Source organism: Lissotriton vulgaris, chromosome 4_1 (assembly GCF_964263255.1).
Source record: "Lissotriton vulgaris chromosome 4_1, aLisVul1.2, whole genome shotgun sequence".
Lineage (NCBI taxonomy): Eukaryota > Metazoa > Chordata > Amphibia > Caudata > Salamandridae > Lissotriton > Lissotriton vulgaris.
This window is the reverse complement of record NC_141691.1, coordinates 554,363,277-554,378,857: the sequence shown is the minus strand read 5'-3', so window position 1 is coordinate 554,378,857 and position 15,581 is coordinate 554,363,277. Positions and strand designations below refer to the sequence as shown.

The window sequence follows — 15,581 nt, the reverse complement described above, 5'->3', positions numbered from 1 at the left end:
GATGCCCTCATTTGCAGCCAACTGGCATCCTGTAAGTACATGTCCATGACCTAATCATAACAAGGGGGAAATTGTCACATCATCTCCACTGTCATCACTGATGGCTGGCTGTGATAAGAATGGGAACCAAAAAGCTGGTGAAGAAGCGGAGGGCAACTCCTTGGCAGAGGCAATCTGAATCTGACTGTATAGGAACTGTGTGCATTAAAGTGGATTCAGGGCACACCTCAGTCAAGGCAGAGACCCGTTTGGCTTGAAATCAGACAGTATAAGTAGAAGGACCTCCTTCGGCACCAGAGTACAAATCACAGGCGTAGACTTTGGCGTCAGAGAGGCAGTCAATAACCAGAGTGGATGTCAACACCGAAGCCAGGAACACTCCTTCACACATGTTGGCATTGCAGTGCGATTAAGAGTTAGCTTCAGTTAGATGCTGAGGCAATCAATTCCAGACAGTATCTCCAAACCCAACAACACTTATGAGTAAATGCCTCTAGAATGGGGGAAGAGCTGTGCAGACTCGTTTTTTATGGGCATAACTTCACACAGAATTCCCAGTTCTGCAGAGATTAACATTTACCAGCTGCTGGGTGGGGTGAGGTGGGCAGCATGTGAAAGGGTTTGCGGACAGTGGCAGAGAGTAGCGGAAGATGTGGTCTGGCAGAGGGAACCATGCCTTAGGGCAGGAGTCAATGCAGGAGTTGGGGACTAGGGCTGAGCTGCACTTGCAGCCCATAGCAACTTGACTTAACACATGTCCAGACCTGTAAAAGGAGACCCATTGTACCAGCAGCTTGAAAATACAGGAGCAGGTACACCAAACCACTTATAATTGAGAGAATTAGAACTACACCAATGGATAATGCTCTGCTTAAGTAGCAATCAAGTTGAGAGGCTTGACAATTTTCACAACCTGCAAATAGTAGTAGACCTTACATTACAGGCTCAATGTGGGGCTATAAGAACATTCCATACCTCAAACAAAGAAGCCACAAAACTTTACAGAACTATCATGGCAACTCCCAGACATCACATACAATACTAAATAGGGCGATTAACAGACATGATACTTTGACAATACTTACTACAGGTCACACAGTGTGAAATCTCTCAAAACAAAAAATGAGAAGTTCAACAGAAATAAATACAACTTTCTCAGTATTATTCAAGGACTGACAAATAGCCCAGTAACAGACACTCTTGTAATATATGGTGCTGCAATGCTGTATTTGTAACCTCATGTGGATATTTCTGGTACAAAATCTTACTATCTATTTTTATTTCGTTTTTCAAGTCTTTCACAAACCATGATATGAACTTTAGCTTACATTTACTTTGTTACTGCAACTTTTAGCCTAGGCTAATTTCTGGTAGGGTCAACCATGATCTACATTTCTTATTCGCAAAGAACTAGAGAAACCCTTGAGAGATATTGCACTTTAGAACACAAGTCCTTTGAAGTACGTTCAATCTGCTTCAGTATTTCTGGATTTCCAGCACATTTTACAGCTAATGATTTATTTCCTAGCAACCAAGCACTGGTAAATGTTTGCATTTATATTCCAATTCAAATGATTATTTTTAAGTAAACTAAGCATTCTAATTTATAGAATCACCCTGTTTTTGTCAGTCTTGAACAGCTGTATTAGTCCCAATCATTAACATACAAAATACAGGTACACAAACAAGCGAATGTCGATACCTGATAAAACTTTGCTGCAGCCTTTAACCCTTCATCATTATCCAGGTTCTGTTCTGAAGCAATCTGACTTGCCAATGCACCGATGTTAAATAAAACACAGCTCTTCTCATATCCCAAACTGGGCAAACCTAGAAAACAAAGGCAGCAAAGTGGAAAAGAAAAAACAGCATTGAGAACTTAAAAGCAGCTAGCCAGTATACTTTTTTATTATATTTTCAGTACATGGCAAAGGAGCACTCTACAAAAGGCTCCAAGGGTGAAGATGAAAATTCTTTATTAGCACATACAAATATAAAGGAAGGGGACCGGCACATCACAGCTAAGATGACAATTCATTCCAAAGCTTAGGAAGAGGACCTTGTACCAGTTTTTCTGGGAAGCAAACTTTGCAACACGATTGTGATGTAGCTGTGCACACCCATTTGCATTCATATGTTCTTAGCTTACTGCTGAAATAAGATGCAAGAAATTGACTAATTTGGAAAATGGACAGCAGGAATTAAATGCAATGCAGGTCAGAGGAGGAAACCAATTAATTTCAATCAACACTGGTAAAAGGGCTCACAGAATGGCATGAGGAATACAGACTATGAGTGTACATAAGGATGAGAGATTGAAGAATAAATCAAAATTAGTGTACACCTGAACATCTTACCCTTACAAGCTTTATTTGTATGCAATATTGTTCTCAGATATTAAGCCTTCACCCACTAGTAAAGACTCCATGTTCCCACTCTCCTGTATGACATGGAACTTCAGAGGTTTGAATAATCCTAGAAAAGGGAAACTGGGCCTTGCTTATTTACAACGCCACTGAGTTCAAATGGCCTTCCTTCAGGAAATACACCTAGCCCCCAGACCAGCTGGCAATTGTGCATCCTCATGCATCTAACCCCCTCCATCTTTAGGACCGGTCATCCAGGATTTTTAGCGCCAAGATGCTCCCTCCGGAGCGAACGTCGCGCTCTAGAAATACCCTCACAAATATCACAAATATCACAAATGCAGTACTCAATGCTATTTCTTTTACTTTAGTTCCTATTCACAAGGGGTGTGCCTCTTGATACATAGCTGTGTCCCTTTTCAGCTGATACCGACTGCCTCAAACCCTGCAGGGCAATATTTGTTAGTGTTGGGAGAGTTGGCAGGTCGGAGAGAGTTGCTTGGCAAGGTATATGCACCAAACACCAATTCCTCGGATTTCTTTACAGACTTAACCACACAAATAAGTCAATACCAGACTGAATATATTATACTGGGCAGCGAACTAAACCTAACCCGGTAACCAGTGCTTGATTCCACTGGTTCCACAGCAATTTCTAAACCTCATCCCCTACAGACCCTTACGGATCTTCTTGGCACATTCCTTTTGTCAGATGCATTACATCATAAATTCCTGCGTCAGCGTGATAATATTTTTTACTCAGCCCTGTTAACGTCATCAGCTCCACGATAGATCAAAATTATTACACTAGTTCCAGGACCTTGACAAACTGGAGGAAGCTTACCTCGGAAAGTATGCTAGAGCGCGTCAGTATGGTTAGGGTGAACGCCCTGATCTAACACTGGCTTGTATGCTTCGTCCCTCTTACCATGCCACATATCTAACTCACTTGCGGCTGCTGGATGACAGAGAAGTCACTTACAACGCTACCATTTTGGCAGACTTTACATACTACTACAATACAATTTACACATCTCGCCCAGGCATAGATGAAGATGGTTTGATCAATTACTTATCTGAAATCGCTATTGTTTGGCTCAAAAGCCAACAACAGTTCCTCGCCTCTCCCATGATGTGTGAGGAACTCTCATAGACCATAGATGACTTGAGTGGCTCCACAGCTCCTGGCTTGAATGGGTCCACAGGCGACTTTTATAAAGCTTATAGACCACTCCTGGTCCCTCATTAATTAGATATGTATGCCGAGTCTCTGGAACATGGCTCACTCCCCTCCCCCCACCTCCTCCCCCGCACGATGCTAGAAGCTGTCATTACAGTGCTACTCACATGCAAATACCCTCCATTCTACTGCTGTTCATATTGACAACTGTCCCTCATACATTTTTATATTAATATACTGACCAGGGTTCGAGCCACCCACCTATCTTTATTAATGGACATAATTTCTCCCCTGCAATCTGGTTTTGTTCCACATCATTCCACTTCAGTTATCCTTTGCACTTTATTTGCAGTGACTGGGCATGCCTAACTGCTTCCACAATCTGATTCGCCTGTTATACTAAAATCCCTTGGCCCAATTTTGCCTCAATAGTGCTCAGAGCAGTTCCCCTTTACACATAGTACCAAAATATACTGCCCACTTTCTCATGTTTTTTAAAATTGCCATGGACCTTTTAGTCCGCCATGTACAGGACAAACCTCTCCATAGGGGCATTAGATTCCAACAAGGGACACTGTTAGTTTCCCTCTATGCGGACAACATAATGTTGTTAGTTTGTGAACACTTAATCAATTACCAACACTTGTTCGTGAGGTACAGCCTTTCGGTATTTACTCTGGCCTGCATATTAACTGGAGTAAATCCAAATTATTCCCACTGTGCCTTGCGACCCTGAATTCCCCATACAATAGTGCATGGACTCCGCCAGGTACTTGGGCATCCATAGCCACAGAAGTAATCAGTCACAACTATGGATCTGCTTTGGTAAAACTTTAAATGCAAGTCCAGCGATTGATTAGGCTGCTGGTGGTCATGACTGGGCGCACAGCAATCATTAAAATGGTTGTGCTGCCTCGCTTTCTCTATCTTTTTTTAAATATTCCCATTTCCATCACCAGCAGTTTTTTACCTCCCTGCATGGGTTGCTCATTCGCGTCATATGGGCTAGTTTTCAGCCTCACATCTTTTGGGATGTTCTCACACTCCCCTATGAACGCAGTGGAATTTGTGTCCCAGACCTCCAACTTTATTTCTATGTAGCCCAAGCACAATACGCTTATTACTGTTATCACTCGACAGGCATTTCCCAAACCTGAGAGGGCACAACAATTGCATCTCCCATTTGCCTTAAGGTTTCCCGTGTGACCCCAATACAATAAAGGCCCTTGCCACTGCTAGTTGAACATAACCTAGCCTCATCGCTGCTGCACATATTCCCCTCCGGTGCTGAGGGATAATAGCAGTGGGTGTGGTCATGACGGAACGGTTCCGTCATCAGCACAGCTCCACTGTGCCTTATGACGGAACCGTTCCGTCATGAGCATCAAAGGGGTTAAGCTCTTGCGATATCTCGATAGGGATGCACTTTATTCCCTGCATATCCCACTTATAAACAACCAGTGGCTCCCACTCACTCTTGAGCAACTGGAAAAGTGTACTCTTTACACAAATAACACATCACGGGTGACCGGTTTGTAGTTGGTGTGCTCAAGCCCACTTCCACTATGCCTTAGGAAGGACAGTTGATGACTATGGATATGGACTATGGAAAGATTTACATTCCACTGTTTACACAGTACATTGCGGGCTATGATACCTGCCTACCCGAATGAACCTAATGAGTTCTCACTGCTCATGTTAATGATCGCTTCCCCAGATAATAGTCATCTTGTTACTAAATTATATCACACTTCCTTACAATTAAAACCTGTCGGAGTGGAGAGAGCCAAGGCTGCATGAGAACGTGACCTGGGTATCCCAGTTTGGATAAGATTTGGTATTAATACTGTGTGCAGACTAAAGTTGTTTCAGGAAAACACCGGCATAAACTAATACATTATAAATATCTCCACAGAGCCTACGCCCCCCTCCACGATACACTAGATCCCACCAGTTCCCAAAAAGTCAGGAAAACCATGCAGACTTCTCCCTCTTGGTAAGGACCTGTGGGGTGATAGCATCCTTTTGGAAGGACATCTATTCCACTCGGTCGCATATGGTTGAACAACCACTTCCCGCTGACTGCTTTACTGGGGTATTGTTATAACCTGATGTTTAATATGTGCTGACTTTATGTTCAACTTATGATCTAGGTAATGTTTAAGATACTTGCCCTTTGCATGCGTTGTGGTTCAGTTCTAGCATCTGTTAATTATGCCAGAGTATGTGGAGTTTCTTTAAGCGCTGAAAGGAAATCTGCTTTACTCCTGCATTGTTTGGGGTCAGTGGGTCAGGATGTGTTTGAACAGCTACCTGATCTGAATGATGAAGAATCCCCTGGACTTAATGAGTTTTAAAAAAATTAGACAAACACTATCTTCCGAAAGTAAGTACGGTCCTAGAGAGATACTATTTTGGATGATGTACGCAACTTCAACAAGAATCAGTTGAAGTATATGTTACACATTTGCGGAAATTAGCTTCGACAAGTAAATTTGATAATGCACTTGATGAATGCACTCGCGATCGATTTATGTTAGGTTGTATCATAGAAAAGGTCAAAGATGAATTGTGGCAGAAGGATGATCCAAAAATTGGAGGAAATTATCTCCATTACCAAACGTCTGGAACACTCTCTTGCCTGTGTTGAAGTAATTAACAAGCATTTGCAATGCAATAGGTCTCGCATCTGCGAACGTTTGAGCTATTTTTATTGTAAGTGACATTGCCTTTTATTTATGTTTTGGTTTTTTAAACAAATAAAAGCCATTGTCATTTTGCCAATAGGTCAAACTTGCGTAAATGCGAGACCTATTGCATTGCAAATGCTTGTTAACTTTTTATTATTCCGTTTGCCTTTTATTTTACTATATTACAATCATTCTGATTTCGAGTATGCAATTACCATGCCGTTATCACCTGCAGCCAGTTTTTTATCATCTCTGAATATTTATCTATTTAACAGTTTTATAAAGTGAGAGACATCGCCTAGGTCACTGTAAAGAGCTGTCTTTAGGACCCAAACTGAAACAGATAGAGTGGGAGAATCTAGGCCAGGGTGGCAAATTCCGTTCGGCTCGCGGAATTTGGGTAATTTCGCGTTCCGCGGAGAACGCAAAATTTCCCAAAATGTTGTGTTTCGCGACTTCGAAAAATGTTTTGCTTGGTCGCGTTCTCAAAATGTGTGTTCGCAAGATATTCCCCCCCCCCCCCAGCACGCAAACAGCGATTGCGAACAGGAAAAAAACATTGCAAACAAGCAATTCCACGTGTTCGCTGCATTTCTGCTTATTCGCAGAGATTTTTTACCGTCTCACAGAGATTTACGTAACGCAATTACACAATTTCCGCCCACCCCCAAGAGAAACTGCATGTCAGGGGTTTTGAGTTGGATGCAGAAGATGGGCCATAATAAAGCCTTCTGAATTTGGTCATATGTTCCGATTACATTACACTAGTTTGTAACCTAATTTCTGATTGCCTGTATTCAAGTGTTAGGAACATTAAGAAATCTGAAACCGAGAGTCGATATCACTAAATGACAGATTACCCATTTGAATATTGGATTACATATCTCAAACATATAATATCAATATGAGGCGGTGTATAAGAAACATCTATGTGAGCTTCAAGTCACCATCAGAAGAGTTCTTGTAAATCTGTAGTAACTGATACATTTCATTAGATATTCTCAGAAAAGAAATACAATAATTATTTACAATATTCATTTACATTCCATAAAATAATAAAATCTCCACAAATCAACAAATGTTTCAGTAGCCCGATGAAATCAATGGCTGACTTCAACCTGCCTGCCACTATGCAGCTTCAGTTTTCTTGGAGTCACAAATGTCTAAAACCGACGAATCACGAAAGAGCCTGACAGACTAAAGAAGCCAAATGTTATATGGGCCATTTAAATAGCCCTACGTGCTCAAGAAGATCTTCAAATAAAACGTATAAACTAGTTTTGGCAACACTTCTATTTTAGTCATGCTTATAAAGCATTCTAGTATTGCATTCCTTTGTTATTTTTTTATATTAAATGTGAACGAACCTCACAAGTGTTGGGTCGCTATACTGAAAGTAATTTATTGCATGGCAATGAAATCATATCCAATATATAGAGTTAACGCTATGGTTAATTTTCACTTCATTCCCCAGGTAAGCATTGGTGGACTTAAAAATCAGTACATCTCTACTTACATTACAGATTAGTGGTAGGTCGATATTATAGAGGGAATATTATTGAAAATTGAAATTTAACAGCATCGATACAGTCTCATACAACTGCCTCAGAACCACAGATAATGGAATCTTCCAATGCTGGATATGGGTGGGGGTTGTCAGAAATCGTGCTGCCTGTTCTCTGCTGTTTTTGGCTGAAATCATTGCGCACTAGGATATGAACATTATTTGCTCCCCTCTCTGCCCTTTGCTGTATGTACATCTCACCAGGGCTTCGCATAACACTGTAGCGCTACATTTTGCTAAGACTGCGGTGCCCCCTGCTTAGGGCACTTCAAGCGACCACCTACGTGGCCGATGGATAGAAACAGCCTGACGCCGGGTTCACAAACGAGTCTCAACTGGACATTTCCAACTTATCCCTAACATGAGGTGGGCTTAGCTAGAGCCTGTATTTTCAGCCAGCATTATTAAGTACGCTAGGAATTGTAAAACCTCAACTTAAAATTTGAGGAGAGTGGAGTTGCAAAGATTTTCTTTCGAACATGTTCAGTTATTAAAATGATTGACACAATGATTACCGATAGTTTGCGAAATACTCAGCATGTCAGCTTTCAAATTAAAATCGTGACTTTCACATTCACATCCCTTTTAGCTTTTTTTTAAATCTATCCAGGCTGCAAGTTGGAAGGAAAACTTTACAAAGTTAACTATGAGATATCCATTTTCAGTGGCAACGGTCACTCTAAAAAAAACTGGTTCTGTTGGGTAGCAAAACAACTAATTTGCAAATCCTATCTGCATGCAATATAGCAACCTCCCTCTGACAAGAATTCACAACAGGTTCTTACAATGAATGAAAAGAAAGCCTGTATAGAGCTGGTTTTACCTTTATATTTTCCAAAATGTATTCAAAACAACTCATAAATGACTGTCAATATCTTAGTAAAAGTGCAAAAAGTGACAATAGTGAATAGTGATCGCGTGACACATACAATATGTACAATGATAAATTTCAGTATAGACAATTTATACAAATATATACAGGGCCAGTAGGCTCTTTTCATTCATTGTAAGAACCTGTTGTGAATTCTTGTCAGAGGGAGGTTGCTATATTGCATGCAGATAGGATTTGCAAATTAGTTGTTTTGCTACCCGACAGAACCAATTTTTATTTAACCATAAACTACCCAGGTTCTGAGGGACACAGGGTAAACCCCGTTTTTTTATGAAACTCTAAAAAAAAAAAAAAAAACCATTTCAAGTATACAAAGAAAAGTACATGGGGGTAAATGTCAGCAAAGCAGGAAACTGCGGACTACGGGTAGGCTAATAATAGGAAATTGCAAATGACATCACCTGTGTAAAAAAAACAGTTTGCCACCTCCTCTTAAAATAGAACAAGATTTACTCAATCAGCCCTAGCTCGTATCCTCCTTCTCTGTGCTCCAAGGAAAGTGACGGAGCAGAGAATGCAGCCGGGTGTTTGGGAGCGAGCATGCTTGTAGCCCGCTACTTCTACACACTCGTGTAATTAATTACACGAAGAAACTCAGTTTCGGAAGGCGGTTGCTGTGTACTTCGTTAACAATCTGCCACTAAATTGTCAGTGGAAGCTACGGCTGGACTGTGTGCAGACTGAACTTGGGAAGGAGGTAAGTGAACGATCTCCCCTTTTCTGTATTTTTCACATGAGTCTGCATTTGTGTTATCAGCTAAAGGGAACCATAATTAAATAAATAGACAAGTTGATGTTGGGCATGCTTGGTAGTATAATTGACCAGATTGTTTGGAAACAAACTTTAACCAGCCATCGGGAACTAGTCGTGCAACATTTTTTCCTACCAATGAATTGTTTAAATAATACCATATAACTCATTGGAGGTCGGATCAGATTAGAGCAAATCCACCCCTTCTCATCTGTTCATTGCGACGGTGGCACTGGTGAATATCTTGTACACCCAACACAACCAGTGAACTACCGGACCACCGAAGCTATTGAAGCTGTACTTGGTTGTTTCTTTGCTTGCCCCTGTCTGTTCTGCCTCTCATTTTCGCACAGAAGGTAAACAAGCTAGCTCCATGGAGCCGACGGGGAGAGGGAAACAAAGCGCACGTTGCCAGTGTCCAGGGACAGGAAATGTGCACGCGTATGGAATGCACATCTCCTGTAGGTACGCATGCACATCTCCTGTCTGTACGCGTGCACATCTCCTGTCCGCGCGTGCCATCTCCTGTCTCCCTTCCAGCATCAAAGCGGCAACAATAGAGTCTCGCTAGCGAAGCAGCGCAAGCGCTGCATTCGCTAGCGAGACCTACAAAGGAGTCTGTACTAATGTAAATGGTGAAAAAGTACAAAGTGTTACAAAACCAAATACTTCTAAATCTAATGTATTGACGAATGAAAAACCTAAGAAGAACATTACAGTGAAGTGTTATCGCTGTGACACTGTTGGTCAACTAGCCAATGATAAATCTTGTCCTGCTCTGTCCGCTAAGTCTAAAAATTGTGGTAAAGTAGGTCACGTAGCAAAAGTGTGTAGGACAAAAGTATACAAAAAGAACAAACGTGTGAAGGAAGTTTTCATACAGAATGCTTCAGATTCGGAGTCAGATGAACTTCATTGTGGTGAGGTTCTAGTTCATGTAGTCGAAGATTATAGTAAAGCCACCAAGAGCCCAGTTGAAGGCGTTCAAGTAAATGGTCATACCGTTAAAATGCTCTTTGATTCTGGAGCAAAGATTACATTAATCCCAAAAAGATGTCATGACTCTACTTTGGTTAACAAAGTTAAAGTTTTAAAACCAGATATCAGACCTCTTGCTTATTGAGGTCAACCTATAAAATGATTTGGTTATTTTCTTGGGTGAAATTGAATATAAAGGCACATTTACTGCTGGGAAATATACATATCCTGCAGGGGAGACTGTATTATGAGCTGGATCCATCAAGCTGATCTTGGAGTGATGTTGAATCCTGGTGAAGATCCATGTATTGTAATGGAAGAGTCTTTTACTGCTCTAACGTGTAAGGTTGAGAGTATTCTAACTTGCAAGATGGAAGATATCCCCGAGTCAGTTAATGTCACTCAAGTAAATGACTTACTCAGTGAGTTTGAACAAGTTTTCAGGGAAAAGTTGGGGTGTATTTTAGATTATACTTACACAGTCTTAGAGCAGATGCTGTTCCTGTCTCTTGCAAAGTGCGCAGTATGCCTTTGGCATTGACAGACTCCATGCGCAGTAAGCTAGAGAAGTTAAAAAAGGAAGGCATCATAGTGGAGACTGAAGCAAGTGATTGATTAGCTCCGGTCGTTCTTGCACGTAAGGCTTCAGGTGAGAAGGCTTTGTGTTGATCTTCGCAGCCTTAATCGTGCAGTTGTTGCAGACAAGTACCCACTCCCGAATATCACTGAAAAGTTGACCCAACTAGAGGGGGCGGAGGTCTTTTCTACTTTAGACCCGAGAGCAACATACCATCAAATAAAGATAGATAGTGATTCAATGAATTTGACAGCTTTAATCACACCATTTGGGACTTACAAATTAAATCGCCTTCCCTATGGTCTCAATTCTGCTGCTTCAGTCTTTCAACGAGCCATTGGAAGGCGTCTTGCATGGTTTGGCAGGCTTAAAGACAGATCAGGACAATGTTCTGATACATGGATCCTTGTAGAAAGAACATGATGAGAGGCTTATTGCTGTCCTGGTTAGGTTTAGGTCTTGTGGATTGACCCTTCGTGAGAGTAAGTGCAGGTTTAATCTTTCCGAAATTGACTACTTGGGACACAAATTGACCAAGGAGGGTGTGAAACCAAGGGATCATTTGGTGAAAACGATTGAGGGTCTTTCAGAGCCACAAACCAGGGATGAGTAGGTCACTTTCCTAGGAATGGCAGATTATAACCAATTTGTTCCTCAGTTTGCTTAATGCACGTTTGTTATGAGATCACTTTTAAAGAAAGATGTAAAATTTGTGTGGTCACCTAAATAATGGAGTTGGAAGTAGTGCTCCTTCACTCCGCAGTTTTGATACTACAGCCAAGTCTATCTTACTTGCTGATGCTAGTTCAAAGGGGCTGGGTGCAGTTCTTGAAAAAGGTGGTAAAGAAGAGACCATTATGTTTCGCTCTATAACACTGGTAGGACTGGAAGTTCAGCACTCAGTCATAGAGAAAGAGACTCTGTGCATTTCTTTGGGGAAGCTCATTTATTGTACGCTCAGATTACAAACCGTTGAAAGACTTGTTCACTAAAAAGAGTCTGGAAGCAGTTTCCTGAAGAATTTGCAGGTGGATTGTTGCTCATCATGACTATGATTTTGTTGTAATTACATACCTGGGGTAGAAAACAAAGCGTCAGATTGTCTTTCTCGCCTTGTTCAGACCAATTCAAGCTCTACTCCTGAGGGTTTGGATGACTTGAGGGATGATGATGAATGCAAAGTATGTGAAGTAATAACAGATGTTTAGAATGAAAAAGAATGGAAAGATTCAATGAGTAATTATGTTGTTCTTATGAAAGTATCTGAATTGGTAACGGAAGGGGGGGGAAGGTATAATTGGACTAAATGAGGAAGTTCGTAAGTTTTGGAATGTTCGAGATGAATTGTCAATCAGTTCTGGAGTACTATGGAGGGGTGTGAAACTAGTTCCTCCGTCTTCTGTTAGGTCAAGAATTGTTCATCAGGCACATCAGGGACACCTAGGTGTTTCGAAAACCAAAGAGAGGATTTGTTTGCATTTCTGGTGGCCTGGTGTTGATCTTCAGGTTGAGCGAACAGTGAGAGACTGTGCAGTGTGCAATAAGTGCGACAAAGCATTAACACCTTCGCTGCTAGGTGTTTTCCCCTCCGGTGCTGGATGATGCCCATTTCCATTGTTTCATGACGAGCTCAGCTCGTCATCAGCACAGCTCAACCGTGCATCATGACGAGCTGAGCTCGTCATCAGCATCGAAAGGGTTAAAGACGAGAGTTCAACCTATGGTGATATGTCAGGAGCCCACAGGTGCTGGCAAGAAGTTGCTTTAGATCTTCTAGGACCCATTTCTGGTTGTTCTGGTCAGTGTTACATGTTGGTTTTAAAGAACAGGTTTTCTAGATGGCCAGAGATCAAGATTGTACGGAGCACTAAAACCAAGGATGTTATTACATTTCTGGAAGAAATGTTTGCTAGGGAGGGTCTTCCTGACTGTCTTTTAACAGATCATGGAGTCCAATTGCTCTCAAGAGAAATGGAGGAGTATTTGTCAAAGAATGGTATCAGACACAAACGATGTGCTCTCTATTATCCTGAAACCAACGGGATGGTAGAGCAGTTTAATCGTGTCCTCAAAGAGTCCATTCAATTAGCTAAGCTTCAAGGTAAGGATTGGGAGTTAGAAATTGCAGATCGTGTAAGAGTTTATTGTCTTACACCTCATTCCACCACAAATAAAGTTCCTTTTGAACAGTTTTAGGGGGCGTAGTCCTAATACACAATTGTTTCAGTCTTGGATGAGAGATAAACATGTTGGTACAAATTCAGAAGGATTTTCTGGTGTTGGTGTTTCTGATGCTGTTCCTGGTCATGGATCACAAAACATGAAGGCTTTAAAATAAAGGATTATTTTGATGCTAGACATGCTGTTTCGCACACATGCATGCATGTGGGTGACAAAGTGAAAGTTTGTTTACCCCAGAAAGCTGGAGGTCTTTCTAAATTTTCATCTCCATTTGTTGTTAAAAAGCTTTTTCAAAATGCTGTTAAATTAAATGATGGTCGCATTTGGTACAGGAGTAGGATTGCTGCTTTACGTGCTAAAGGCTCTTATGTGCCTGTAGTTCCTATAGAGTCGTCAGAACAAGCACCATTGTTACACAAAAATGATTGTTGTAAGAAGACTTCAGTGTCTCTTCGTTACTTTATTTTACAGTCGTTTTTTTCCCCTTGTTTTGTTTTCATGTAAAGAGGAAAGGTGTGTTATAACCGGATATTTAATATGTGCTGACTTTATGTTCATCTTATGATCTAGATAATGTTTAAGATATGTGCCCTTTGCATGTGTATTGGTTCAGTTCTAGAATGTTATTCTCTGAAGCTCCTTAAGAATTCTCAGTTGTCAGTTGCTGCTTAGATGCTGTGTGGATAGGACGTTTCTTCTATGGATTGTTGTATATCAATTTAGATTCTGTATTAATTTCCCGATTCATGCCCTTATATAGGTATAATTCACATTACCCTTATATAGGCATAGAAATCCAGTCCTTATTTTTGCATAGTACATGCTACCCAAATTCAGGCATGGCTACTTCCATCCGTCACAACGAATTCTTGGAAAACCAGACTCTTAAGCCGTTAGGGACTTCCCCTTGCTTGGATATTGGTTTCTCCAAGAACTCATTTACTATGCATGAACATTTATTCCTTAGGGGTTCATTCATGACGTTCATATGCCCGACTTTACGTCAATACTGGTATTTCTAAACACCTTAAAGGTATAAAAATAACTTCACTTGCTATGGTAAAGCACGGTGTGGTTTGGTGCAGTTCGACTACCTACTTGCACGACAAAGCTCGCCAAAGCAAGTACCGAAGGAAGCCAACTCCCCAGCTGATGCACTGACTAGACGCTGTCATCCTCCTGCCGAGAATCCAGCTTCATTGTTTCTGACTCCCCTTGCGGGGTGTTGGGAAATAGAGTCCAGAGAAAGAGATACCAACCTCTCTCTTTCTAAGCTGATTAGAACCTAGAGAAACCTTTGGCAATTCTTGGCAGAACTAAAACCTATGCTAAGGCAGCACCTACTTCTTCCCTCGTACTAGACCTAGGTTAGATACACTGGGGTAGGAGTATTTTAGAAGCACCAGTTGAGTATTTTAGCCTGTGTTATTTATGTATGTATTTTTATATATGTAATAGCAACAGACAATGCTATTACAGTATTATTTTATATTACTGTTCACATTATAATTCGCATTCTGTCTAACGATTGTAGCAGTTCATATCTCTTGCATGAGAAATAAGACTGTTCAATAAACCCCTTTTATTGAAATGCCCATTTCTCTATTTCTATGCAACTCTGTAGAAACGAAGCATGCATGATTGACTAGGTGAAATAGTTATCTATTGTTTCCACGACTCTGAAGATCTTTGTTCCAGTACTAGGGAAACACAGTTGTCATGTTTATGCGGTTGTCAGAGACTAATCCCTTCTTGTTTATTCGAGATAGTTTCTAGTGACCTCTTAGTTATCTGGTACACACAATTAAGTTTAATATACTCAATAGAGACATACTGACCTTAGTCCTATGTCAAATCTATAGAGTATGTTATTCCAATGCGCAGAGCCTATTAGGGATATAGGAAATACACTACAGGATGATAATTCTTCAATAAATCCTACATCCTTCAAGCTTGCTGCATGGTGTGATCAGCTTTATTACAGGTATGTAACCATTGGGACTATGCCGCTCTACTGCTATAGTTTTACTTTTAGCTAAGCAACAAATTTCACTCCTTTGGGATGCTCACACCATCCCATGGTGGCAGCTGGGCTGAAAGACTTGCCCTACTGTGATACTAATTCTGAATTGTGTGCCTCCCTGCAGCCAGTTACATCCAGGCCCAAGGATATTTGGAAACCACTTCAGAACTGTTTGTTGTCTATGGATAATTCTATGGTTGATGAAGCAACAGATTAAACATTTAGTTTTTTGTCCTAGCTTATATTCATCACTCCCCTGTACTGCTGTATGACGCCTAATATGCCATTTTGCTTTTTGAGGTATGTCCTATCTTTTTTAGTTTGCCTCCTCATTTAGGTCTCTTGTTTATTATGATATCCTGCTTTCTTCCTGGTAACC

The 15,581-nt window shown here is 40.9% G+C and overlaps 1 protein-coding gene across 2 annotated transcripts in view; it reads right to left on the bottom strand.

Moving 5' to 3' along the window:
- Positions 1-15,581, bottom strand: part of PDCD6IP (programmed cell death 6 interacting protein) — a 500,749-nt gene that overhangs the window by 396,082 nt on the left and 89,086 nt on the right. For both annotated transcript variants that reach the window (XM_086964745.1, XM_086964744.1), the window contains exon 4: positions 1,703-1,830. In XM_086964745.1, the coding sequence (XP_086820871.1) occupies positions 1,703-1,830 (128 nt within the window). The remainder of the gene's footprint in view (positions 1-1,702; positions 1,831-15,581) is intronic.